The sequence below is a fragment of the Microcebus murinus genome, chromosome 1, assembly GCF_040939455.1.
Source record: "Microcebus murinus isolate Inina chromosome 1, M.murinus_Inina_mat1.0, whole genome shotgun sequence".
NCBI lineage: Eukaryota > Metazoa > Chordata > Mammalia > Primates > Cheirogaleidae > Microcebus > Microcebus murinus.
The window spans coordinates 62,088,897-62,115,511 of NC_134104.1; the positions used below are offsets into that span (position 1 = coordinate 62,088,897).

The following is a 26,615-nucleotide window of genomic DNA, read 5'->3' on the forward strand; positions in this document are numbered from 1 at the left end:
TGCCAAATGAAATAATGTCTATCTCAGAATGGATATTAAATGAAATGATGCATATAAAGCATTTAGCACAATGTTCTGGCACACAGGGCATTATACAATAAATATTGGTAGTTATAAGGATGTAAGAACCTTTGCAGCAGTATATTGGCACCATGATTTACATGTTACCACCACACTCCATACAGCATGTTTTTCTTTATTATCCCATTCATAAATTGCTGACAGATTAGTCAATCTCTTCATTGTTTTATTCACATCCACATATAGGTTAAATATTTTAACTACAAATAAAAACTAGACAGTTTTTTTAAAAAATTAATTTTATGTATACTACAGAAATATTAGAATAATAAAATACTCTTTGAAAAATAGTATTAACATATTTACCAATTGTAACAATAATTATAAACAATTTAATATAATAATAGTGTTGTCTGACCAGGCATGGTGGTTCATCCTAGCACTTTGGGAGGCTGAGGTGGGAGGATCGCTTGACGTCAGGAGATCAAGACCAGCCTGAGCAAGAGTGAGACCCTGTCTCTACTAAAAATAGAAAAATTAGCCAGGTGTGCTGGTGTGTACCTGTAGTCCCAGCTACTTGGGAGGCTTAGGCAGGAGAATCACTTGAGCCTAGAAGTTTGAGGTTGCTGTAAGCTAGGCTGACATCACAACACTCTACTCGGAGCAACAGAGTGAGATTCTGTCTCAAAATAAAATAAAATAATAGTGTTGTCTGTTGAGTTTTATAGCTAATTATCTCTTGAGGTCTTTTTCTGTTCTAAATTCTTATAAACTTACTACCTGTGTGTGATTTAGTTTTAAAAATAAACCCAAGGTGGCATATAATGTGTTATACAGAAGTTTCTTAGACTGTATAGTATAATCTTTTTCCCTTATACCAAAATTAAATATCTTAAATCCATCCACATTTGAGAAACTTGGTCACCTCTTGCTGTCCAACTCCCAATTTTCAGATGAGAATGTCTGAATGTCCCAGCTTAAGTTGGGTTCACTCCTGGTCCAGTTAATTGTGGAAGGTAGTTTCAGAGAAAAAGTCATGAGTAACATACAAACAGTACTTGGCAGTTTCTGCCTTTTCATTTCTCCACTGTCAGAAAAATCCAGAAATACCAAAGAAGAAAAGCAACGGTAGGGATCTAAGGAGGCCCTCTGGCATGCTCTTACAACCTCAGACATTTGAAGGTAGCCTACCACTTAGTACGTACCCAGTAAAAAACAAAGCTCATTTTCAACGAGAACTTTCTCATAAATATTTTATTATGGAGTCAAACTAGCATAAAGCCATTTAAAGAGATTATTAGTCCAATATGAACCAGTTGATTGTGTCTTTAGACTATCCCTTTCCAACCTGACTATTGTTTTGAGGTATGTAAATCACTTAACTTACATGTCAGAGGAAATTAGTTTTGGATAGTTCTACTTTCTCCAGCACCTGATGGGAAAGTGGGAGAACAACAAAGGAGAACACACTCAAAAATGGAATACTGGCTAAATGCCAGTAATATTTTCATTATCTTCATGTAGATGTACTTATTATCATATTTCCCATACATTACATTTGGCTTTTTAAAATAGCAACATAATATTTTTCTTTAGTAATTGCATTAGGAAATCAGATCAAGTCTCTGAAGTTGACTTAATGTTGGAATTCTGTCTCCAGAAGCACTTTGACAGATGTTACATGTACACACAACCAGTTAACAGGCCAGAGTCAAACCGATGAAGGGAGAGAGCACCAAAGCCTGGAAATCTGGGTTCTGGCTCTGGCCTTTATAATTCAAGCCACCTCCCTGGGCCTCAGTTGCCTTTGTCATCAATGAGACTAAAGTCCCTTCCAGACCTGAAGAGTTCTGTCTTTCAAAACTCCTTGATCAAGGTCACTGGAGCTACTTCTGTGCCCACCGTATTCCTCTGGACACTTCCAGAAAAGCAACTGAAGTGAAGAAACTCCTAGAGAACAGGATACGTGAAGGGCAAGGCTCAGTAATCCTGGCCATCTGAAGAAGTTCCCAGAAGTCAAATGCAAATGGAGGTATGACCTGAGAAAACAAATAAATAAATAAATAAATAAGTACTTCAAACTCTAAATTAGCGAGGGAGGAAAACATTTTAAATCTATATTTTTTATCTCAAGGCCAGGGGTATTCCCAACTTGAGGTAACACTGTAGATATTAATCTTGATAGCTAAAGAATATGAAGGGAGCGTTAAATTATGAGAGAACTAGTCTGACAACTTTTACTACATTTATGAGGCAAATGTTTCTTAAACATCAGCCATCACTGAACAACCAAGGTACTTTTCTATGTGTGGAGCAAACAGATGTTTCTGGCATGGTTGCTCTTCTCAACAAGCCTGCAATCTGGTAAGGTATATATATAATAAGTAAGATGTGGCACCTGAAAATAAACCCAAGGTGCCTCAACTTTCACAGGTCAAAGCTGAACTATTTAGGGCAGCCATAACTACCCTGGACCTCATATCAGTCTTTTGGATTCCAGTGTTCCAAAGTTTCTCTTACATGAGAAGACCTGAGGATTTTAGGAGAACATAAAGTCAATACAAGTTAACAATATAAAGTGGCTGTCACAAAAGTTAATGCTGTGTTAGGCTCTCTTAACAGGAAGAACATTCCAGACCCCAGAGAGTAATTACCCCATTATATAGAGAGTCATTAAGACCAAATCCAAAGTCTGGGGCTCCATTTACTGACTACATGTAGCGTGTACATGTGAAGAGCAATCGAAAGAACTGAGGATGTTTAGACTGATAAGCTGAAAGTTAAATGTTTTGAAGCTTTTCCTGTACTGTAGGCACTGGGGTCTCTTTTGAGTTTCTGAGTGCGAAAATGACATGGCAGAGTAATTCTTTATGAAATTTGACTCCATGATTGCTCAGTAGGATGAGTCTGTCAATAAGAGGCAGAGAAACCAATTCGGATGTTACTGTGTTAGTACAAAGTGTCCCCAATCTGTGCCTGTGTACTGAGGGAAAATGAATGATCAGATTAAGAAGTTAGCCCAGGAGTATTACTTCAAAATGAACACAAGTAGTGTTTTATAGCTAATGAAAGTCATTGAATTGGTTGACAAGAGGGGAACATTTCAAGTTGGCAGACTGGCTTAGTAAGGGAAAAGGCACGTTAAGTAAATTGCAGGTGGGGAGAAAGAGATAGATGCAAAGCATCCTGTGTCTATTTAGAGTAATCTGAATGAGGTTTTTGAGAAGGTGGGGTAGGAGGTAAAAGAGCTTAAATTTGGTACTGAGAGGCAGAGGAGACTGTGCCTCATGGTCCACATGCCCTCATGCACCCCACATTGGCAGAGAAGAGCTAACGGAGGCAACCTTCAGACGATCTGTTCAGCCGATACTTCTGCAGCTCTTATAAAGATAGGTGACATCCTCTCCATTTCCAGTCCCTCCTCATTCCTTCTCTCTCTCCTTCTTTGGGCACATCCTTGGAAACAAGCATAAATGACAAAGACTACGAGTGAGTTTCCCTTAATTCATGCCATAAATGTCAGCAAAAATAGCAGTTCTCAAACCAGGGATTATTTACAACTCTCTCCAGCCCAGAGACTTTTGGCAATGCTTGGAGGAATTTTTGGTGGTCACAACTGCAGCATAAAGTGAGTAAAGATTAGGGAAGCTGCTAAACATCGTACAATGCACAGAACAACACTCCAAAGAATTATCTGCCCCAAATACCAACAATGCTGAGGATGAGAAACCCTGAACTAGATAGGCAAGGCTGGAGAGTTTGTATCAGAAACATCCAGACCTATCTATCCTACCCACGAGGTGAGTTTTTTATAGCACAGTTTTTTATAGTGACTTCATGGAGCTTTGGCATTTTTGTGTATGTGCAGAAGCCTGGGAAAATCAAATGTTGGTCTTCCAATTTTCTTGGCTCGTTATACATGATTTCTACTGCAGAAAAGGGCTGGTACCCCTTCATGGTGGTTATGACAATAGCTTTGACCTAGCAGTTCCTTTTCATTATTAAATGAAAGAAGAGATTGAGGTCATCATATATATAAGGCCAAAAATGTAATCTGCAGGGTAAAATATCTTAGCCATCTTTCATCAACCATTCCTGATCTTTCATCCAAAAATGTATTGTGAAGAACTGAAAATTGGTAAAATCACACATGGCCATGCAGTTTCTCAACTTTATTAGTGCATCTCACCCTCCTCTGAGAAAATTATTCTTGACTCCCCCCCTACATCTTGTCATTCTGCCTTTCTTCCAACTTCAAATCAAAGAATAGAATGTCATTTAGCATCAAAAATGTTTTCAAATTAGTCAATAAACCTCAGACTCTCCAAAAAAATGTCAAGTTAGGGAAAAATAAAAGGACTAAACTAGAATGTGTCTTGAGGGCAGTGACCTCTTGTCAGAGAGATGCTGAACCATGCTGATAGAGTTTCGCTTCTGGGAATTGAGATCAGGATGACAGTTTGATAGTACTTACTGTAGACCAAGTAGCCTATTACTGCAATTACTACAATGACCACAGGAATCCCTGTAGCTAGTAGGATTGTAGAAGTCTGGGGCGAGGGCAAATTGTTGAGAAAATCTTCTTGCTTAGCTGTGGAGGGAAAAGAATAATGTCAGCTGTAATGTGTTTCCAACTGTCTGATAACCCATTCTATGCCTTCTCTATTGATGCAACTATGGAGTATTCTTTACTTCTTTGTCTGGTCAGCTTACCAATATGCAGCTGCTAACATTTTTCTTGCCTAATTCTTCCATAAAAACACACTCTGGGCAACTAATATTCAGAAATCAGATATTAAATGTGAAAAAGACAATCCGAACTTTTGCATTTTACTGTGTTAAGTTGGCATAAGAACGATTCTAATGACATTAGTTTTTTAATTGTTTTATTTCAGCATGTTACAGGAGTACAAATGTTTAGGTTATGTATATTGCCTTTGCCCCACCCAAGTCAGAGCTTCAAGCATGTCCATCCCCCAGACTGTGTGCACCACACCCATTAGGTGTGAATATACCCATCGCCTCCTCTCCCTCCATCTGCCCTACAGCCAACGAATGTTACTACTGTATGTGCACTTAAGTGTTGATCAGTTAATACCAATATGATAGTGAGTACATGTGGTGCTTGTTTTTCCATTCTGGGGATACTTAGTAGAATGGGCTCCAGCTCTGTCCAGGATAATACAAGAGGTGCTAGATCACCATTGTTTTTTGTGGCTGAATAAAACTCCATGGTATACATATACTACATTTTATTAATCCACTCTTGTATTGATGGGCACTTGAGTTGTTTCCGCATCTTTGCAATTGTGAATTGTGCTGCTATAAACATTCTAGTGCAAATGTCTTTTTTATAGAATATCTTCTGTTCTTTTGGGTAGATGCCCAGGAATGGGATTGCTGGATCAAATGGTAGAGCTACTTGTAGCTCTTTAAGGTATCTCCATATTGCTTTCCACAGAGGTTGTGCTAGTTTGCAGTCCCACCAGCAGTGTATGAGTGTTCCTATCTCTTTTAATCCATGCCAACATTTATTGTTTTGGGACTTTTTGATAAAGGCCATTTTCACTGGAGATAAGTGATATTTCACTGTGGTTTTGATTTGCATTTCTCTGATGATTAGAGATGTTGAGCATTTTTTCATATGTGTTTTGGCCATTATTCTGTCTTCTTTTGAAAAGTTTCTGTTCATGTCCTTTGCCCACTTTTTGATTGGGTTGTTTGATTTTTTTCCTGCTGATTTTCCTAAGTTCTGTATAGATTCTAGTTATCAGCCCTCTATGGGATGTGTAACATGCAAATATTTTCTCCCATTCTGTAGGCTGTCTGTTTGCTCTCATGATAGTTCTAAGGAGATACTTTCAAAGCCATCTTGTTTTCATATCTAATTATTATAGCTGATTTTACTATGTATTACTAATAATTAGTTGATGTCATGTTCTAGATATACCATATTTTTTTTCTAACTCTGTTATGCCTTCTCCTTTTCTCTTAACATGTTCTCTTCACATGCACACACCCTCTTACCTTACAGTAGCTGCCTAAAGCTGCAAGAACCACATTGCATTCACTTTCAGATACGTATTTTTCAATATACAGCCTAGAGCTTCTGGAAGGACAGAAGAGGCCCAGCAAAGAACCCAGAGCAAATGTGGCTTGGTCTGAGCCATCCTGGAAGAGAGCCCTGCAGTCTAGCAATCAGCTGCAGTCTCAGTCCCACAGAAAACACAAGGGGGGCATAAGGAATGATGTGGGTGGGGAGGAGAAAGGTGCTGTATGTGACACTGCCATCCACCCCCCCGCCATCAGGAGCATTAGCTACCCCATTTATTCTTCAACCTCTTTGAGGAATAGTTAGCAGCCACAGCTGGAGAAAGGGCAGAGACACAAACTGAACGAATATTAGCAGCCTATCCTCTTCTGGCTTCTCTGAAATGGCTTGCAAATAAACATTAAACATTTACTAACTTCTTTATGTTTATTTTTCTGATTACCAAGCCTAGTGGGTAAATTTCATTCTTTAGCTTACTAGACTATTCATCAGCATTTGGCCTCTTGGAAGCTCCTCCTCCTTGGACTTTTATGATACCACATTCTGCTGTTTCTGTTTGTTGTACTCAGTTTTCCTTACAGGTTTTTCTTGCTCTTCTGGTCCTTTAAATGTTGTCCGCATGATTCTCTCTGTGGTCCCATTCTCTTCTTACTAGCCCCAGTCTGCCTGGGTGATATCATACCAAGCCATAGCCAAGGCTTGAAATGCCATCTGATTTTTAAATCTGTTTGTTGTATTTCTGATCTCATTCTGAGCTGCAGATTCAGTAGCTCCAACTGCTGACTAGACGGTGGGATGCCAGCATCTCCACCTGTTTAAAATTAAACTCACTGTATTCTTCCCAGAGTCTACCTACCACTCATATTCTCCCATTTCAGTGAATGGCAACACCATTTAGTTACCTAAACAAGAGTGAGGTGTTTTCTTTGTGCTTACTTCCCAGGAGGCACCCATGTACTTTCTAGTCTATATTCAGCATACTTCTGGAATTTACTGCTTTTCCCCAACTCTCTTGCAGCAACTACCTTAGTTGAGTCTTTCTCATCTCCCACTTAGTAGCCTGCAAACTGGTCTCTTTGCCTCAGGTTCCCTAGGCTCTAATAACTCCTCCATATTTCTGTCACAGTAATCATTCTAAAATGCATATTTGATCACAGTGCACCTGCCACTTAAAAGACAAGGGACAGTTGCCTTTTCCTTTTTCTCTAAAACACCTGACTGTGTTGAGACATCTGGTGATTACTAGGGTTTGCTTCTACAGATCAGAATGGCACAAAAAATAACAAGCCCTTGCTCTTATCCTGGGAGTCTAGAACTTTCATAGGCTTTGGCTCACTCATCAATTCCTCTCAGGGGCCATTCCACACCCATCTGCAAACCTCATTCAGTCTAGAGATAGTGTTAAGATGTGAGTGGGGGGAAGATGCGCCAGTAGCAGCAAGCCACCCCGCTGTGATGCCTGTGAGAAACCGGGTGCGCTGCAGACTCCAAATCCAGAGTGCGCAGCTGTGTGGGGGCATCTGCACAGGTAGCATATTAGTGCCACTCCAATTTACCTTCCAGTCTATCAGGTGTTAACAGCTATGGCAGGCCTAACCTAAAAGAATCACATACCCAATCTGTTCAATTAATAAATTTGAAGGTTTTTCCAGCCCAAGTATTCATACAGCAAAGCTTTACTCACAATGACCTGTAACATTTCTATGAACTATGCACTTAATGTGTATTTGTTTGTGCAAACAGCCCTTGACTACCCATAAATCCATTATTTGCTTTTGAATCCTACTCTAAGTAATGCCTGCATTCCAATTACAGAGATTTGAAGTAGTTATGCACTAAAGCTCTCCTACCACAAAAACAAAACCTATAAATTGGCAAACCACAGCACATGGGCCAAACCTGGACTACCACCTGTTTTAAAAATAAAATTTTGTTGGAACACAGCAATGTCATTCATTTACATCTTGACTAGGGCTGCTTTTGTGTGCCACAACAGCAGAAACGAGTTGTTGCAACAGAGACTGTATGAGTACAAAGCCTAAAATTATTTACTGTCTGGCTCTTTTCAGAAAATTTTTCCAACCTCTGTCATAGAAAGTCACATATATCCACATTCCAAGTATAAATAATATCCAGAGTAAAACACGATTCAAGCTACTATTACTGATTTATCTCTGTACTACTCCCCACCGTTAGTCAGAATAATCTAAAATTGATTAAATAGTGATATATCAATAAAGTAAAAATAAAGCTTGAATTAATATACTACCCTTACTATATGATTCAAGCCTCATTTAAATGATTGTTTTACAATACATAAAAGATAATTGAGAGTTATGAGTTTGGGGTGAGGATAAAAAAATCATGTCAAAATTCGGTTTATATTTAAACTCATTTTCCCAGGAAATTTTATCTCATTACCCATTGAGAAAAAAAAAGGAAAGAATCTACCTTAAAATTAAAAGATCTAGAGTAAATCATATACTAGAATGAACTACTAGACCATCTAAAATACTTTCTCAACTACAAGAGGAAGATATAAGACATATATTATATACAATACATATTGTATATATTATATACAATCATATTATATTATATACTTATGCACCACTGTATAACAAACTCAGTGTATTGTTTCTTCCTATGCAATCACAAAACCTATCTTTGGGAGTGGAACTGGGCTTGAGGGAGAGGTCTGGTTGTCTTCCATGCAAGTTAGGCAAGTATTTCAAGTATCTGAGTTCTCCTATAATAGACCATTATGGGCTTAACATGCATATATTTATATAAACCTAACTTTTTCATAAGTTCACTACCTGTAGGGTAAAGTATTTGCCAAAAAAATGACCTCTTTTTTCAGGCAACGTCCTCAAAGAGCTTGTCTCTCACCTGTTTACCAGACTTGGTTTGGAATAAATGAGTATTTCTTTAAAAGCACATCCACCCACAAAAGATAATGATTTGATACCATGGGACCATGAGAAAGGTGTCCTAAAACAAAGTTCCAAAGCCCTGAGGGCAATTCCAAAGAAGGAACAAATTTTAGTGCTTTCAATAACAACAATATTGTTACAGTAACTTTCTAAGATGACTATTTGATGGATAGCAGTTATTAGGATGTATAAAATTTAGAATGTTTATTAAAAGAAAATAAAATTAGTCTAGTAACATTATCACCACACCTTTAATATAGTGACTTTAATAAGTCACTATAGCACTTATTGTGTCTAAAAATACTATATAAATGCTATCAAAGTCAATATGACAATCCCAAAATGCATCTGGCTGAGTTATAGTCATCACAGCATAGCCACATTTTGGTCAATGACACACCACATACATGATGGTGTTCCCATAAGATTATAATACCATATTTTTACTGTACCCTTTCTATGTTTAAGTATGTTTAGATACACAATGGTAAAATTGAGTTAAAATTGTTACCATTGCCTCCAGTATTCAGTACAGTGCCATGCTGTTCAGGTTGGTAGCCTAGGAGCAACAGGCTATACCATATAGCCTAGGTGTGTAGTGGGCTATGCTATCTGGGTTTGCATAAGTGCACTCTATGATGTTCCCATGCACTCTATGATGTTCCCATGACAAAATCGCCTCATGATGCATTTCCCAGAACACAGCCCCATCCTTTTACAGCACATGACTGTATTTTCATTTCAGATTCTATACAGTAGAAACCCCCCAGAACAATATTGCTTACGTGTTTGCCAGTTGTAGGTCTGTGACACTGTTAAATCTCCATACTTGATGAGACACACGAAGCTGTGGTTGCTCGTCACATTGAAATCCAACTCACTGCTAACACTGTAGAGCTTAGTTTCAGGATCTTGAGAAACTGTCGTGTTGATGGCGTTTAATTCCTTTGTATTTTCCAACCAGAAGAGGTGAGGCTCTGGAAAACCTCCAGAGGTTGAGCAAGTTATTCTTCTAATGTTAGAAGATGGAATTTCAGAGGCAGTTATACTAGGTTTAGGGAAGTAAGCTAAAGAAAGAATAAGAATATAATTACATATATTTACCTATCTCTGTGTATATTTATATTCTTGTTTTATATTCTTAATATTTATGTTAAGAATATTTATATTTTATAAATATATTTATAATTTTAAATAATATTTATAATTTTATAATATTCATATTTTATATTCTTAATAAATTATCCAGCTTTAATGAGAATAATAAAATGAGATGTAATTTGCAACTTCCCATAAATCAATAATAGTTATATATATAATCCAAAGAATAACTTATATTTGAGTTGGCTATATCAATTCTTTACCACTTTTGGTAGAGATAGGAGGGTACTTAGAGAAAGGAGAAGTAGGTTAATCTGAATAAATGTTGCCATAAGTACTTGCAATTGTAAGAGATGAAGAGAAAAATAATAGACATTTATTGAGCTCTTGTTTCTTAGGTCTGGACAGCACCTCATTTGTATTCACAACAGCCCTAGGCGGTAGACTATAGATCAAAAAAGGTAATTTAATATGATTTAACCTAATATAATTTCCATTTTATAAATAATCAAACTGAGGTTTAGCAAAATCATAACCAGCAATGGCAGAACTCAAGTCCTTGGCTGACACCAGAGCCTGTCTTTTCATGGCCTTTCTTTCCTTCTTTCCTTTCTCCCCCAAACTTGAGGTAAACAAGTGGCTCTCTTCCCTTTCATTTATTTATTTATTTATTAAACTATAACTGACACCTGTGAACCCATCATCCAACTCGAGGCTCAGAACACTTGACAGTAACTTAGGTCAATCTACCTGTATGGTCTCACCTGTCCTGTCCCTCTCTTTCCCCACACCTGCAGTAACCACTACCCTAAATTTGTGTGTAATATTCCCTTGCTTGTTAAAAAGTACTCTTATACTCAGAAAACCCTGTGTCCAAACTGTACAACATTGAGCCTGTAATTTCAGGCACTACACTTTACTGATTCCCTTGCTGTTTTGATATGCTTAGAAGGGCAGAGAGGCTTCCTAGCATTCCTCCAAGACACGTGAGGCACCTTTTCATTTGTATATTAGACTCCCCCATAAGATACTAAAGTACACACAAAGTATAGGGAACATTCTGCAGAGAACGTAGCAGAAAGCTCCCCTACTTTCTTCCTAACTTATTCTTAAAGGATTTAACTTCTCAGCATGAATGTGAGAATCCCCTCATACCTCATTCCAGAGAGTCCCACAGAGATGTTGTACAGCATAGTGGCCATCAAGAGCAGGTTTTAAAACCAGTTCTGCCTTGTGACCCTGGGCCAATGACTTAACCGCTAGTCTTAGTTTGCTCATCTACAAGATGGGATAATAATACCTGCCTTCCAAGGTTGTACGAATGAACTGACGTCATTAATATAAATCACTTAGCACAGAGCCTGACACACAGGAAGTCAGGCGATAGATTTAGGTTGGTCCTAAATTTGTCCTTTCTTACATGCGTCTCCTCATTTAAATCAGGTTGCCAGGCAAAGGCTCCCAGGAATGCCTGGTGGCCTCAGGAACAATGAGGAAAGGGGGAAGTCATGACAAATGATTGCAATTGCCAGGGAAGGGAAAAACCTGCATTTGGTTGGTGTTTTCTTAAAGAACCTTGTCCGTAAATGAAGTTTGACATGTTCCTGAGCCATTTTTAGTTGGCATTATCTTCTACTTGTTAATTTATCCTGTAAGACCAAATCATTACACTAGCATCTGACATCAATAATATTCCATTGTTTCTTATAACACCAAAATGTCATATGTTATAACAGGAAGAACAAATCTAAACTCATAACCTAAATTATGATTCGTGTTCATTCCTGTGCTCTGCTTTTCTAAGAAATAAACTACAAGAATGCCACACATACCAGGAATTGTATTAAAAATCATCTTTTCAGGGTCTCACTGGGCTGAGAACAGCCTCAGGCCTGTCTCCTGTCCTTTCCATAAAGTGATCTGTTTAGGGCAGGCATCCTCAAACTACCGCCTGCGGGCCACATGTGGGCCGCCTAGCACATTTATCCGGCCCTCCAGGTGTTTTTGCCACCGCTGCCTGTCCCGCTTAGCTGCCGACTGTTCCGGCCCACAGTGCGCACTCTCCAACTGTCTGAGGGACAGTGAACTGGCCCCCTGTTTAAAAAGTTTGGGGACCCCTGGTTTAGGGTAACCACTCCCAGGGGCTTGCAAGACTGTGTCTTTTGTATTTCATTTTAATCAGTTAACCCATGATGTTTTCACCACTCTTAATGAGGAAGGGTAAGAATGATTTATGAGAGGAAGAGGTACACATGTTTTAGAAAGTTAAAAATTCATTAACCTGGTTAATTTGTTAACTAATATAGCTAGTTCTCAAATGTGCAGGTTAAGGGAGGTTTACATATACTGCTACGCTGATATTATATTATCATTTTTACAATCTTAGACAAGTGTAAGGTAACCAACTCATCCTAGTTGCCTGAGGCTTTCCCAGTTTTAGCACTGAAAATCTTGTGTCCCAAGGAAACCCCTCAGTCCTGGGCAAAAGAGGACAGTTGGTCACTCTGGCCAAATGAGAGCTTGTTTAATTCCTTGCTTCTCAAACTGTGGTCCTCAGCAGCAGCACAGGCATCATGTGGGAGCTGCTTAGAAGTGCAGAATCTCAGATCCAATGCCCAGACTTGCTGAATTTAAATCTGCATTTTAACAAGACCCCCCAAGGGATCCACAGGCACATTAGCATTTGAGAAGCACTGCTTTTAATTGACTCCGTTTCCAACCGGGTCAAATTAAGCAAGTGAGTTTTCCCTTACCTAATTTTTGTGCCCTCACCCCTTTGAGGACCCCAGCAATCTCATGTTGCCCCTTAATTGTTCTTGGTCTCCTATAGTGATCTGTTATGAGGGCCTGCCCTCCCTGAAACATTTCCTCTTCTCCTTCTTGGATTTTCTTCTTTATCTTTCTTCTAAAATTTACCTGACCTGATTCTATTTCTCACTGCAGTCCCCAACCTTTTTGGCACCAGGGACAAGTTTTGTAGAAGACAATTTTTCCATGGACTCGGGGTGGGCAGGAGGGGGCAGGAATGGTGAGGGATGGGAAGCAGCTATAAATCAAGATAAAGTTTCCTTCCACTCACCCACCTCTTGCTGTACAGGCCAATTCCTAACAGGCCACTGACCAGTACCAGTCTATGGCCCAGAGGTTGGGGGCTGTAGTGTTAGAGGGCTATATATCTAATGTAATTAACTAATATAGGCTGATATGCTTGTAGTGCCACCTCCCCAAGGTAATACATTTTCTTTTCTTTTGTAGCAAAATGTTTACTTATTTTGAGCATCTAGGTGCAGATGGGTGGAGGTTGAAAAAGGTGTCCACACATTTTCATTTTAAACATGGATCTTGTATGGGAAAAATGCTGAAACTAACAGAAATAGCTATAATGATGAGAATTTCAGAAATTAATGCAGGTGAAAATTTTGGAGGAGGTAGGCTTCTTAATATCCCTCAAATCACATCACCATATAATCATTTGCTATATCCTTTAGTAAGAGAAAACACAGAGTGCAGTTTAAAATAGTTCCATGCGTGTAACTTACACTTCCCCCCTAAGTTTTAGGTGTGATCTGGATGCTACAGGTAAAGATTCACAGCTGATGACCAAAGCAGTGACAGTGAGGGATCCACTAAGGATCTGCTCAAGTTATCAGTTATCAAGGTTAATCATTATGTTTTATTAAGTAAAAAGGTTTGTTTTTCACTAAAGGCTCAAGTGCCCGGGAAGAAAAGGAAATGTGTTTGAATTTCAGATGTGAGAGAATGCCCCAGGGCTATAACTACACAACAAGGGCTGGAGTTCCATCGGTATCCTCTAGTACTACCCCCTGTGACTAAAGCAAGGCTCCTTCCCTCCCTAAATGAGAAATGCTTGTCCTTTCTGGTAGGTGTATAAACAGGGCTTTGGTTTGTGAATTAGTTTTCTTCAAAGTTATGCATCCAGTTCTCTAAAACCTAACTTTGCAGGAGTGACTATTAGATGAGAGCTTCAAATATGCAATAAATAAATTGCATAAATAAATGCAATAAATAAATTACCACTTTGAAAACATTAGGACAGTAAGATAGCCATAGTAACAGACATTCAAATACTGCTTGAAAAGATTTATGCCTGCATTGCTCTTTTACCTTTTCAACATATATATTGAAAAGGCATATATTGCTGGATCAAGTGCAGTGGATAGTACAGCTACGTTAGACCAAAGATGTCACCTGGTGATTCAGAGGCTTTTTAGGTCATTACAGTGCCCCAGGATGATTGTCATAGGGGGATTGTCAAAGTACAAGAAATACACATTAATAGGTATTTCTAGGACCTCTTGGAGAAATCAATTAGGGTTTATTGTAAAACTAGAGACTCAACCCTAAGAAATGAAGAGAAGTACATCCCTCTTTGGTAAAATTTCCACCTAAATGAATAGGCATGTGCTTTAGGGCATTAAGAACCTGCTGGCCTAAAGTAAATCAGAAGACCCCACCAACCTCTGACTGATAACGTCACCGAAGTCAAGTGTTCCAGTTTGTAAGACCCTTTTTCAAACTTCTGAACGACACAATCATATTTGCCCATGTCGGACAGGCGCAGATCCAGGATCACAATGGAGAGGTTGTTAGTGATGTCAATCATGGTCCGGTTCTTGTACTCGGGCCACACTTTCCTTGACCCAGGTGTGACACTCAGCACCATATCACGGTCCTTTTGCCAGTAGATGCGAACTCTCTCCAGTTCTTCGACAGAAATGTTGTACTCACAGGACATTATTACCATTTCTTTCACTGCCTTGATCACCTGGCTGGCACCTAAGGAGAGGCAAACGGAACAAGACTCTATATTTATTAAACACAATTCCTGCATAAGCAGGAATCCAGACCTGGCAGTAACAGAACTCAGAGGGTTCTAAGCATGATCAGAGAATCCAGTTGGATTTTTTTTTGTGGTCCCCATGCTTTTTATCCTCCCTATATATTTTTTCATTGTGGTAAAAAAAAAAAAATAAGCACAACATAAAAGTTATCATCTTAACCATTTTTAAGTATATAGTTCAGTAGTGTTAAATATTCAAGTTGTTGTGAAACAGATCTCCAGAACATTTCATTTAGCAAATCTGAAAGTCTGTGCCCATCAGACAACTCCCCCTTGAGCCTCCCCCCAACCTCTGGTAATTGTCATTCTGTTGTTTGTTTCTATGAATTTGACTTTATTTTTTTGAGTGAGAGGATTACAGGTGTGAGCCACCACACCTGGCCTGAATTTGACTTTAGATACCTCAAACAGTGCAATCATATAGTATTTGCCATTTTATGGTGAGCTTATTTGACTTAGTATAATGTACTCAAGGTTTATCTATGTTGTAGCATATGACAAAATTTCCTTCCTTTTTGAGGACTAATAATGATATATTAAGGATAATGAGTAACATTCCATTGTGTGTGTGTGTATATAAATATATATATAAATATATACCACATTTTGTTTGTTTGTTCATCTGTTGATGGACATTTGGGTTGCTGCTATGAATGTCAGTGTGCAAATATCTCTTCAAAGCCCTGCTTTCAATTCTTTTGGATATATATACCCAAAGTGGAATTTTGGGGTTACATGATAGTTCTATTTTTAACTTTTTGAGGAACTTCCATACTATTTTCTATAACAGTTGCACCTCCAATGGTTTTTAAAGATTTTAGAAGTCATTGTTCAGAAAAACGAAATATGGGCCGGGCGCAGTGGCTCGTGCCTGTAATCCTAGCCCTCTGGGAGGCTGAGGCAGGCGGATGGTTTGAGCTAAGGAGTTCGAGACCAGCCTGAGCAAGAGTGAGAGCCCCATCTCTACCAGAAACAGAAAAAATTAGCCGGGCATGATGGCACATGCCTATAGTCTCAGCTACTCGGGAGCCTGAGGCAGGAGGATTGCTTAAGCCTAGGAATTTGAGGCTGTCATGAACTATGATTGTGCTACTGCACTCTAGCTTGGGCAACAGAGTGAGACTCTGTCTCAGAAAAAAAAAAAAGAAAGAAAAGAAAAACTAAATATGATTGCATAAAAAGATAAATTTGGCTTTCAAAACAATTAAGATATATCACTAAAATCAGACTCATGGACAAATAATAAAATAAACTGCCCCTTTTCATTTTTCTTGCGGATTTTCCAATGGCATGCAGAATTTAGGATCAATATGAGCTTTATCTCAAACCAGGCAATTTTTTAGTTCTCTTATTTCTTATTTGCTTCATCTAACATAATGCCATCCCCAAGAGAAGCCAGCCCCCACCAAGATACTGGGGAGAGTGATGGGGGAGGCTGAGGTGTTGCTGCCCCCCTCTGTCTAGATGCCCTATGTTGAATCACTCTTCATACCATCTGTCACCTTCTTTTTTGCTTCCTCTGTGGCCACTCTATGGAGGAGAACAAGTGCTATTTCACTTAATCCCCCTAACAACCCCATGAGATATGTATTATTATCCCTATTTTATACATGAGGCAACTGAGACTTTGAGAAGTTCAGGAAGCCAAGGGCAGGGCAGGTCAACCTAAGATTCCAAGTGCCTATGGCTGATTTTCTTTTTCCCTTTTTTTTTTTTTTTTTTTTTTTGAGACAGAGTCTCACTTTGTTGTCCAGGCTAGAGTGAGTGCCGTGGCGTCAGCCTAGCTCACAGCAACCTCAAACTCCTGGGCTTGAGTGATCCTTCTGCCTCAGCCTCCCGAGTAGCTGGGACTACAGGCATGCACCACCATGCCCGGCTAATTTTTTTTTTTATATATATATATCAGTTGGCCAATTAATTTCTTTCTATTTATAGTAGAGACGGGGTCTCGCTCTTGCTCAGGCTGGTTTTGAACTCCTGACCTTGAGCAATCCGCCCGCCTCGGCCTCCCAAGAGCTAGGATTACAGGCGTGAGCCACAGCGCCCGGCCTTTTTCCCTTTTTTTTGAAACAGAGTCTCACTCTGTCGGCCAGGCTAGAGTGCCGTGGCATCAGCCCAGCTCACAGCGACCTGAAATTCTTGGGCTCAAGCGATCCTCTCAGCCTCCTGAGTAGCTGGGACTACTGGTCACCACACCCAGCTATTTTTTTTTTTTTTTTACTATTTTTAGTAGAGACGAGGTCTCACTCTTGCTCAGGATGGTCTTGAACTTGAACTCCTGAGCTCAAGTGACCCTCCCACCTCAGCTTCCCAGAGTGCTAGGATTATAGGCGCGAGCCACTGCCCGGCCCCAGGTGCCTATGATTCTGCAGTCGAGAGGAAGAATAAGGGAGGGAGTGTTTACTCATCAACAGCACCAAAATTCCTTATCAGACTATGTTTTTGATTTTTGGTTCAGAAGGCTTAGTCACTCTTCCCATGCTGTGCAGGACCTAAAATCACACCCTCTTAGGCCCCAGCACCTCCCCCACCCAGTGCTCTCCTGCTGTGTCTTCCTTGCCCAGTATCCTCCTGAGCCACAGAAACCCCCACGTGGACGCCCATGTCCAAGGACTTCATGTCCAGGCCCTCTCTCCTCTTGGGCAGCAGGACCGTGGGGCACTAGCACCTTCCCATCTCACCAGCTATTCTCAAGCCTCTGTCAGACTGGTTATGGCCCAACCACAGCACTGAGGAAGAGGGTTTTGTGCTGGTGGGTATTTGCATAGTAATGTGAGGTAACTCAGAATGTGGCCAGTCTCTGCTTTAAGGAATATCAATGAAACTGAGAGGGCAGAAATGAAAGGATGTATCTGAAGGGAGCGTATTTCAAAGTGAAACTATAATAGCTAAAGATCTAGCTACAACCTGGACGCTCTTAGGGGTACAAGGAAAAAAAAAGGTATGTAAAAAGAGCATGGAATATGCATTCCTGATGACATGGAGTCTAGTCCCAGCTCAGCCACTTGCTGATTGATCTGTTTCCTTATCTGTAAAATGAATATGATATCTACCCATCAGGATCACTGGAAAATAAAGTTCAAGTAAATGAAATGAATAGAAAAGTCCCAAGGACATAGAAGTCTTCTGTAAGAGTCTCCTTTTTTCTCTCTCCCTCCTCCTGCCACCAACTCCTGCCACCAACTCCTGCCCTCTAGTTCCTTTCATCTCACTCTGGGACTACATCAAATACATAGGAGTCTGGGCTTGCTCTGGGCCAGACAGAGCAAGAATGGGGCCCATTTCCTGGAGCGCCAAGTAATAGGGATTTTCCCCACTGAACTGTTTGTTCCTGCCCCCAGATGATCCAATGTTTCAAACAGATTTTGACATGTGGTGACGTTTGCCAAGGAGAAATCGTAACTGAAAGAGAAGCTAACTAATTTCAATGACGGTTCCTAAGGAGTTTTTGTCCAGCCATGTGAGGAAAAGTGTGGGTGTCTCTAAAGGTCAAAGCACACCATCAATGGGCTGTTTGACGTTCCTCTCTGAAATCCGCTTCTCACCAGACATGCTGCTGAGGAAGAACCAGACTAAAAAGAGGAACCTAAAATCTTCCCTGCGCTTTGGGAATTCCCACAGGGACCTGGCTTCCATACGCGGGGGCGCCACGACACAAGGACAGAAACCAGCTGAAACATCTCTGAAGGGTTTTGTCTGCTTCAGTGACTCCAGAGGGGAGAGTCAGTTCCCAGAAATCTCAGCATTACCGTCTAAAACCCGATTGACTTTCTGAGCTTGCTTTCCCATTTCACAGACGGTCACAGTAACACCTACCTAACCCAGGGGGTGTGAGGAGTCAAACAAAATACTGCACGTGAAACTCCTCCGTAGTTCCGGGACATTGGCGGAGCCAACGTCCTCCCCAGAGACCCACACAGCCCAGGTCTCGCTCTGCTCACCTCTGCTCTCGTAGCCCCTTTGCAGAGAGGCCTTCTCTGACTCTCCCTAAACATGCCACCCTCCCTGAGCACATCCATCCTGCTACCCCTCAGTCTCTTGCCCTGATTTGTTTCTCTTCAAGCTTGTCCCCAGCTGACATAAACTTTTACAAGTGTGATTTCTATTTACATGAATATGTATGGTATGTAATTACTTATGGGGCCATGAGAGCAGAGGCTTTGTCCGATGTGTCCATGGCCATATCTGCAGTGTCTAGAACAGGGTCTGGCCCTTAGCAGGTGCTCAAAAAATACTTGCTGGCTGCGTGCCTGGGCATGAGGAGATGAGGTCTGGCTCATCTGCTACATATGAGAATCATAACCTTGAACCAGTTAACCTCTTTGGGCCTCAGGTACCATTTCTATAAAATGGGCATAATCCTATTACTATAGTTCGACTGTGTTCCCCAAAGTTCACGTGTTAGAAACTTAATCCCCAATGAAACAGTGTTGAGAGGTGGAACCTTTAAGAGGTGATTAAGACATGAGGGCTCTGCCTCTGTTATCTTGGGAGTGGGTTTGTTGTGGCAGGAGTACCTTCTTTATAAAGGATGAGTTCTACCCCCTTCCGACTCTCTGTCTTGGACATGTTCCCTTGCCCTTCCAACTTCTGCCATGGAATGATGCAGCCAGAAGGGGTTTGACCAGAGTCAAACCCCTCCACCTTGGACTTCCCAGCCTCTAGAACTATAAGAAGTAAATCTCTGTTCTTTATAAATTACCCAATCTTAAGTATTCTGTTATAGCAGCACAAAACAGACTCAGGCAACTATCTTCCCTTCTACACCTAATTATCACAGGGATCATATGAACGCAGATGGGAAGTGCTTGCTAACCACAGAATGCTATACAGATTTTTAGTGGGGCTGTTCTCATAGATAGCAGCCTACTTTGTTGCACCACACCCAGGATGGGACCGGCACCACCATGGTGACTGGCTGACCCTTGGACTGAGTTGAGGGTCAGGCCCATAACAGGCAGGGGTGCCCGCCCTGCACTGATGCCAGCAGCAGTAGAAAGGGGCAGAGGCCTGAGAGGAGAAGGGGAGAGAAGGCAGAGATAAAAGGTGACGCTGCTGACCTCTCCTGATGAATGTGTGTACACTGCCCACCTGTGTGGCACATTGGGGACACTCACAGTCCTGTCCCCACCCCTGCCTCTCCTGATCCCTCGGCCACCCCTCCGCCCTGAATCACTTTGACTCCCAAGTGCTAAATCTGCGAGAGGATTTACGAACAAGTGTAGAAACCACTAGTTTTAGAGAAACAATGCACCTCTCAAGAACTCAATCTACAGTAGAATATTATCTGGCCATAAAAATGAATGAAGTACAGTACATACTACAACATGGGTGAAAGTTGAAGACATAATACACAGAGAAAAAAGGACACAAAATGTCACATATTATAAGAAATGTCCAGAGACAAATTCCTAGAGACAGAAAGTAGCTTAGTGATTACCAGGAGATGGGGGTAGGCGAAGATGGGAGGTGACTGCTAATGGGCGTGGTGTTTCTCTTCGGGGTGTTGGAAATGTTCTGGAATTAAATAGTACTGGTGGTTTTACAACATTGTGAATACACTGAAAAACCACCGAATTGTACACTTTGAAATTGTCAGTTTTATGTCATTGCAAATAAAACATGCAGGGAAAAAGAACCCAATCTAGGAAGACGCGAACCTTCCCTAACCTCTCCATATAGGATAGAGGCGATGTGGGTGCAGGGGCCTCCCCAGGGCACTTCCAGCGAGTTCAACCCCAGCAGCCGTCAGAGGGGCTGCCGGGTGGGGGGTCCGAGCGCGTTCACACTTCTCCTGGTAGACCACGGAGAGAAGCAGCGGGCACAGCATCCGACAACTCGCCCAGCGACCTGACATACGTGACATCACTGAGGACTTACGTATGCTCTGAAGAAACATTTTCCATGGCTATAAAAGACATATACATTATATTTTGAAAGAATAGAAAAATATAGACAAACATAAAATTCACCTATTATCTCACTGCCTGAAGATTTTACAGTTGACGGTTTGTGCACACCTTTCCTCCTATGGAAATGACCTTTTTGGACAATTCTTCTAAGCATTTGATTAAATGAACCAGTGATGACAGGGCTGGTGTTGGCCCTGGGCTGGGTGCTATAACCACACACCTCTCTGGCAGCCAGGAGATTTGGACTTGTCACCTGATTTTTATGTCACTTCTGACTTTGTCTTCATTTAAGACCCAGCTCTTATACTCTGCATAAATACAATCCTTACTTTTTTTTCTCTCTTTGAGGAGCATTTATATCCTTAAAGTGCTCAGGGATCCAGGCATGGTGTCTCACGCCTGTAGTCCCAGCAGTTTGGGAGGCTGAAGCTGGAGATTACTTGAGGCCAGGAGATTACTTCAAGACCAGCCTGGGCAGCATAGTGAGACCCCCATCTCTACAAAAAGTAAAAAAGTTATCTTGGTGTGGTGTTGAATGCCTATAGTTCCAGCTACTCAGGAGGCTATGACAGGAGGATCTCTTGCGCCCAGAAGTTCAAGGTTACAGTGAGGTATGATCATACCACTGCATTCCAGCCTGGGCATAGAGCAAGACCCTATTTCTAACAAAAAATGCTTAGGGACTTGAACAGTTCTTATCAGGGTAATGATGGCAAAAACTGTCACTCATGGGACCCTTTGGCTGGCAGCATTCTGATAACAGTGGTACACTTGTTACACTCGATTAACCTACATTGATGCATTATTATCACCCAAAGTTTATGTTAGTGTTCATCACTCTTGATGTCGTACATTCTGTGGATTTGGACAAATTTATAATGACTTATATCCATCATTACAGTATTACATAAAATAGTTTCACATCACTAAAAAAAATCCCCTGGGCTAGAAACTGCAATTTAGCAAAACCCCCAGGTTTTGCTGGGGGGGCTGGCATGTGTAATAAAAGCATGAGCAGCGCTGGGGCAGACAATGCCACACCCCTGCAGAGCCCTTCTGGCTCCCCAGTGCTTTCTGCACAGCATGCAGATTCCTGACCTAGGCACCCAAGCTCTGTGGGGTCTGGCCCCTGGTGCTGCCCAGTCTGGACCTATCTTTCCATCTTTCCCCAGCTCGCTTCCCTCATCACTGGCAGGGGAAGAGGGCACTTCCTCTGACAGGCCTGTTCCTTGCCTTCAAAGCACTTCTCTCTGTTTGTTGGTCACACATTCACACATTCATTTGAGTGACTATTGGGTTACTTTTCTTCTTCCTCTTAATGACTATAAATTCCATGAAGGCAAGGGCCATGTCCATTTTGCTCACAATTTGTCCCTAGGACCAAGAAAAACTCTTGTATGTAGGAGATGTTCAGTATTTGTTGAGTTAATGATTAAACAAAAGAGTGAACACCTGTGCCAGACGCATCCTTACCTTTGTGCCTTTGCCCAGGCTGTGGCCCTCCCAGAAGTCTCAGCCCATCACCCATCCACATCCATACAGCCCAGCCTGCTCCAGCCCAACCTGGTCCCTCCTTTCCCAGATCTTGGGCTCTTTCAGTCAGAACAAAGCACTTTATTGTCTGTTGCTTATTTTATGTGGGTTAGTTTTGCTTTCCCCAACTAACATATGCAAACCTCTTTGAGGACGGGAATCCCAGGCCCACCTGGCACACAGTAGGTGTTCAGACCTAAGAGGCTCATGGATTGCTTCCCTGACTCCATCACAGTAGTGATAAAATCTGGATGTAGCACTAGCACAAGGTGGTTTCCTAAACATCTTTCTTTAGCTCAAAGATCATCTCCTTCTATTTACCTCTGACTCTAATTTTCCTAGTACAGTTGCCAAACCCTGGGTTTTAATTTTCCTTTTATGTTTTCTTTCTCCTCTCTCTCAGTTCTGGGAAGCCTGTACAAATTTCCTTCTAAATATTTTCAATTCATTCAGACTCCCCAGAAGACTGGTCTGGGAGCATTTCCTCAACATCCCAAAAGAAAACTGTAAGTGCTGGGAACATAATATCACCTTCAAATATATACAAAATCTGATGTGTGAATTGTGAAACTTAAGCCATGTTTCTCTTGGTTCTGCAACAGTAGATATAGCAAACTTTAAAACTCTGGACAGAAAAATTAAAATGACCATCATGGCAGACAAGTAATCTGCGTGCTTCCAGCTCTTCTTCCCTTCCCTCTTCCCACTCTCCACAACTCAGACGTCCCAGGCAAGGCTCCAGCGGGCAGCTTTTAAGACAAGGACCTTGGATAGTAGGGTCTTTACAGACTGGGAAACCACACTGGAGCCCAAGCCTCCTCTTTATTTTGGGGACACCAGGAGGTATGCTACTCTGTAGGAGGTACATCTTTTGTTTTATGACTTTAAAAAAAGCCAGAACCATCCTGCCAGCAGGATGAGCCTCACCCTTCTTGGCAGTCCTGCAAGTTCAGCACCTTTAAGACCACCAGAGCAGCAACAAAAGCCTCCAGAAGTAAAACATTTGCAGGGCACATATGAAATACTATTCATCAAGTTAAAAATAACTAAAAATATAGTTTTGTGCTAAATCTGATACCATTTAATGTCAGATGTCAGTGTTGAAAAAGGGTATCAGCACCCAAAGCATAAGAATAAATATCAAGAGAAAAGTTTGACATACAGAAGACTAACCCCTACCACCTTCCTCCTCCTCAAACCAGAAAGCTCATCATCATTCAGTTTTAGAGGCAGAGCACTCTGGCTGAGTGGTGTCATGGAAATGAAGTTTGGGAACTGGACCCTGAGGACAACGCCCTCTCCCACCACAAAATGTAAATAAGCATCTACTGTGTTTCCCTGAAAATAAGACCTAGTGATGGGTGTGGCTACACAGCGTATCTGCACAACCCATGCATTTAGTCGCAGAGAGGTAAAGAAAACAGCAAGCTCTTCTCATCTGCCCCATCGTGACAGCTACTATCTCAGAGGTGACCAGAAAGGTGCGGGCAGCCCCACCAACAAGGTCGGCTCCCCCTGTCAGGTCCTGGCCATCCTGTGCATGCTGCAAGCTGAGGCTTTGAGGGGAAAGTTTCCTCAGTGAAGTGAGGAGCGGGACGCTCCGCTTTAGGTATTGTGTGTCCCCAGGGGGAAGAAGGAAAGCTGTGGCTGCCATGTTACTCAGCACTTTGGGCCTCTCTCACACCCCAGGAACACCAGGGGTTAGGGGAAAAGCTTCCGCAAGCAGTCTTCTACTGAGCCCAGAGAGATCATTTGTACCATACTTTAAAAAAAAAACACACCCCCTGAAAATAAGCCCTAGGGTGTCTTCTTGAGGAAAAATAAATATAAGACGCTGTCTTATTTTAGGGGAAACATGGTAGTGTTTACAACTCCAAGCTGTCCTTCTGAATCGGCTTTGTACTTTTGTTAAAATCCTTCCCTTCCTTTAAGGTTTGGTTTCTTGAGATAACTTGGCCTCTAACTTGCTATGTGACCGTAGCAAGTCTTTTAACATCTTTGGACCACAGTTTCTCATCCTTGAAATGGACTGGAAACACCCTGAAGGTCCCCTCCTGCTTATAGGGTGATGGAAGGAAACGGCACAAAGAACATTGCTTCCTTTCTCTTAACCCTGTAGCAGTGGACTCAGTTAAGTTCCCGAAAGTCGCTTACCTGAGCAGGGGTAGCAAATACCAGCCAGCACCAAGAAACTGAGGTAGAAACACTTGCACACTTGTGTGTAATCCATTGGCTTAGGTGGGAGATGGCAGCTCCCAAGTATGAAGCAGGCAGGGCTGAACACAATCCAGTTGCCCCACGTAGAGGATTCTCCACCAATGTTTATAAAACACACTGCTGAGAGACTGGATAGTGTTCCTGGGTCTCCAAAAGTTGTGGATTTATTTTCACAGCCTGGAAAAGAAAAAAATACAAGTTATCCCAGAAGGAAGGCCTGCCTACTGTGGGTTGTAAACTCCTGAGTTGCCTGCCTAAAATAAGCTGGGGAGCTTAACCTGAGTGACTTCTAAGCCAGGGTGTGACCCTGAGGAAAAGCAAGTCAGGGAATCCTGTGAGAAGGTGGTGAGCATGCCTTGTGCTGTTCTGAGAACCAACCATAGCATTTCCATGAAAGGGCCCTCTGCTTAATAGCTGTGGTTATGACTTTGTTAGAAACACACTGAACAGAAGAATCCTTAATATCAATAGCCAACCCATGAAAGTTCAGATCCTCTTCTGAACATACCAAGAAATGCAGAGGAACCAGCAAGGGTGTCCTTCATCTGAGGCAGTACTTAAGTTATGAAACACCTTCTTTTTTAACATAGTAATACAAGAAAAAAAAAACGTATCTCAATTGTTAAACACCTCTACTCAAATAATATGTCATCAAGGAGTGGAAGTTCTCAACACAAAAATCTATCGGTAAACAGGGAGGAAAAACAAAGACACACTGCAAATGTTACTTATGTAAATCATTTACTGTAACATGAAGAGGCTGGAGGTTTCTTTCCCAGTAAATATATCAAAATTGGGAAATGAAAATGAATGCCGTACCCCACTGTCACCCTCTCGGGCTGATGCCATAGAGTTCAGTGCTGCCCAGAAGATGCTTGGATCTATCTCCTCTTTGGGGCCCACCCTGGAGCTAGTGTTCCAGCCACCTCAGATTTTCTTACTAGCCACAGTCTGTTTTTAGCAAGATTAAATTGAAGACAATTATTCACCAGAATTTCACTGCCTGGACAAACTCAAATTTGGCCCACAAAAATAATATCCGCTACCATCTAGAAAATTTAAAAATAATGGGTTATGATTCTCCAGATGTGTTGGAAAGCCACAGCCTCCCATGGAAATGAAGGCCCAGAGCCTCCTTGGATGCGTCCCGGAGGTAGTGGGATGCCATGTTTGTTTAACAATCAGTCAGGATGCTGGTAACTAGTTCTCCCAAGCTGTACCATAGTAAGATAATAGTAAATGTACTTACCAATGAAGAAAAATTCCACTGTTTCTTTTGTATTAAAAATCAGAGCCCTCACTTCTGAGATGTTCTCTTTGTGCTGTCCTCAAAATAATGGTAAGTCACTTGGTTCTTTGGGTGAGCTATCAAAGAGGTGCTGTTTCTACCTTCCAACTTCCTGTTACTTGACAGAAGATTTGACCTCTCGCAGAAGCTCTTAGTCAACCAACGCGGGGGCGGGTGTGCAGGGCGTGGCGTATGGTTTGAGGAAGCTCCCCCCACGGCTCTTTTCTGCCCCTGTCTGCCTCGAGGGTGTGGCCAGGACCAATCACATGGCAGCTTCCCTCGCCACGGAAAACCCGCTAGCACACACTGAACACTGAGGGCCTGGGCAGCCTGGGCGGAGGGAAGAAAGGTGCCCCAGGAGAGGCTGGAGCAGCCCGCTAGCCGTGCTGGGCGCTGGGGGTGAGATTTAGGGGCTGGCTGTTTGTTTCTGTGCTGGTCTCAAGTTCTGTTTTAGCACCCAGAGTTACTCCTCCTGAGTCATTGTCAGGCCACTGCAGGAGTGGGTCGTTGACCCCATATGTAGGGGAGACTTTCTGGAAAGCGCTCAACTCACAAGACCACCCTCAGCTGCACTCTCACCCTTCCATCCCACCATGCTCACAGGGTGGGCTCCAGGCAGCCATGCTGGACAGTGAATTCCAGTCACCCACCTGTGGTTGAGTGCACTTCAGGTGAGCACGGTGAAAGCACTGAG

General features: G+C 41.7%; 1 protein-coding gene across 3 annotated transcripts; it reads right to left on the bottom strand.

Moving 5' to 3' along the window:
* Positions 1–1,260: 1,260 nt before the first annotated feature.
* Positions 1,261–26,065, bottom strand: CD80 (CD80 molecule). 3 transcript variants are annotated; one of them, XM_012780582.2, is made up of 7 exons: positions 25,883–26,065; positions 24,571–24,810; positions 14,590–14,907; positions 9,795–10,076; positions 4,496–4,612; positions 3,366–3,477; positions 1,261–2,060 (listed from the first exon to the last, which is right to left on the bottom strand). In XM_012780582.2, exons 2-6 carry the CDS (start codon positions 24,644–24,646, stop codon positions 3,368–3,370), a joined length of 903 nt encoding a protein of 300 aa, XP_012636036.2. In that variant the 5' UTR covers positions 24,647–24,810; positions 25,883–26,065; the 3' UTR covers positions 1,261–2,060; positions 3,366–3,367. The 3 variants fall into 3 exon arrangements, with proteins under 3 accessions (XP_012636036.2, XP_075857866.1, XP_075857863.1); XM_076001751.1 differs by lacking the exon at positions 4,496–4,612; XM_076001748.1 differs by lacking the exon at positions 25,883–26,065 and having other exon boundaries at positions 24,571–25,227.
* Between the last annotated feature and the right edge of the window lie 550 nt (positions 26,066–26,615).

Bases quoted from the DNA above. Each gene is read 5' to 3' on its own strand.
- CD80 (XM_012780582.2), bottom strand. From the start codon at position 24,646: ATGGATTACACACAAGTGTGCAAGTGTTTCTACCTCAGTTTCTTGGTG. The intron at 4,613-9,794 runs GTAAGCAATATT...TTCCCTCCACAG, and splicing joins GACCTACAACTGGCAAACAC to CTAAGCAAGAAGATTTTCTC. The intron at 3,478-4,495 runs GTAAGTACTATC...CTTGTTTCCAAG, and splicing joins AATAGGCTACTTGGTCTACA to GATGTGCCCAAAGAAGGAGA.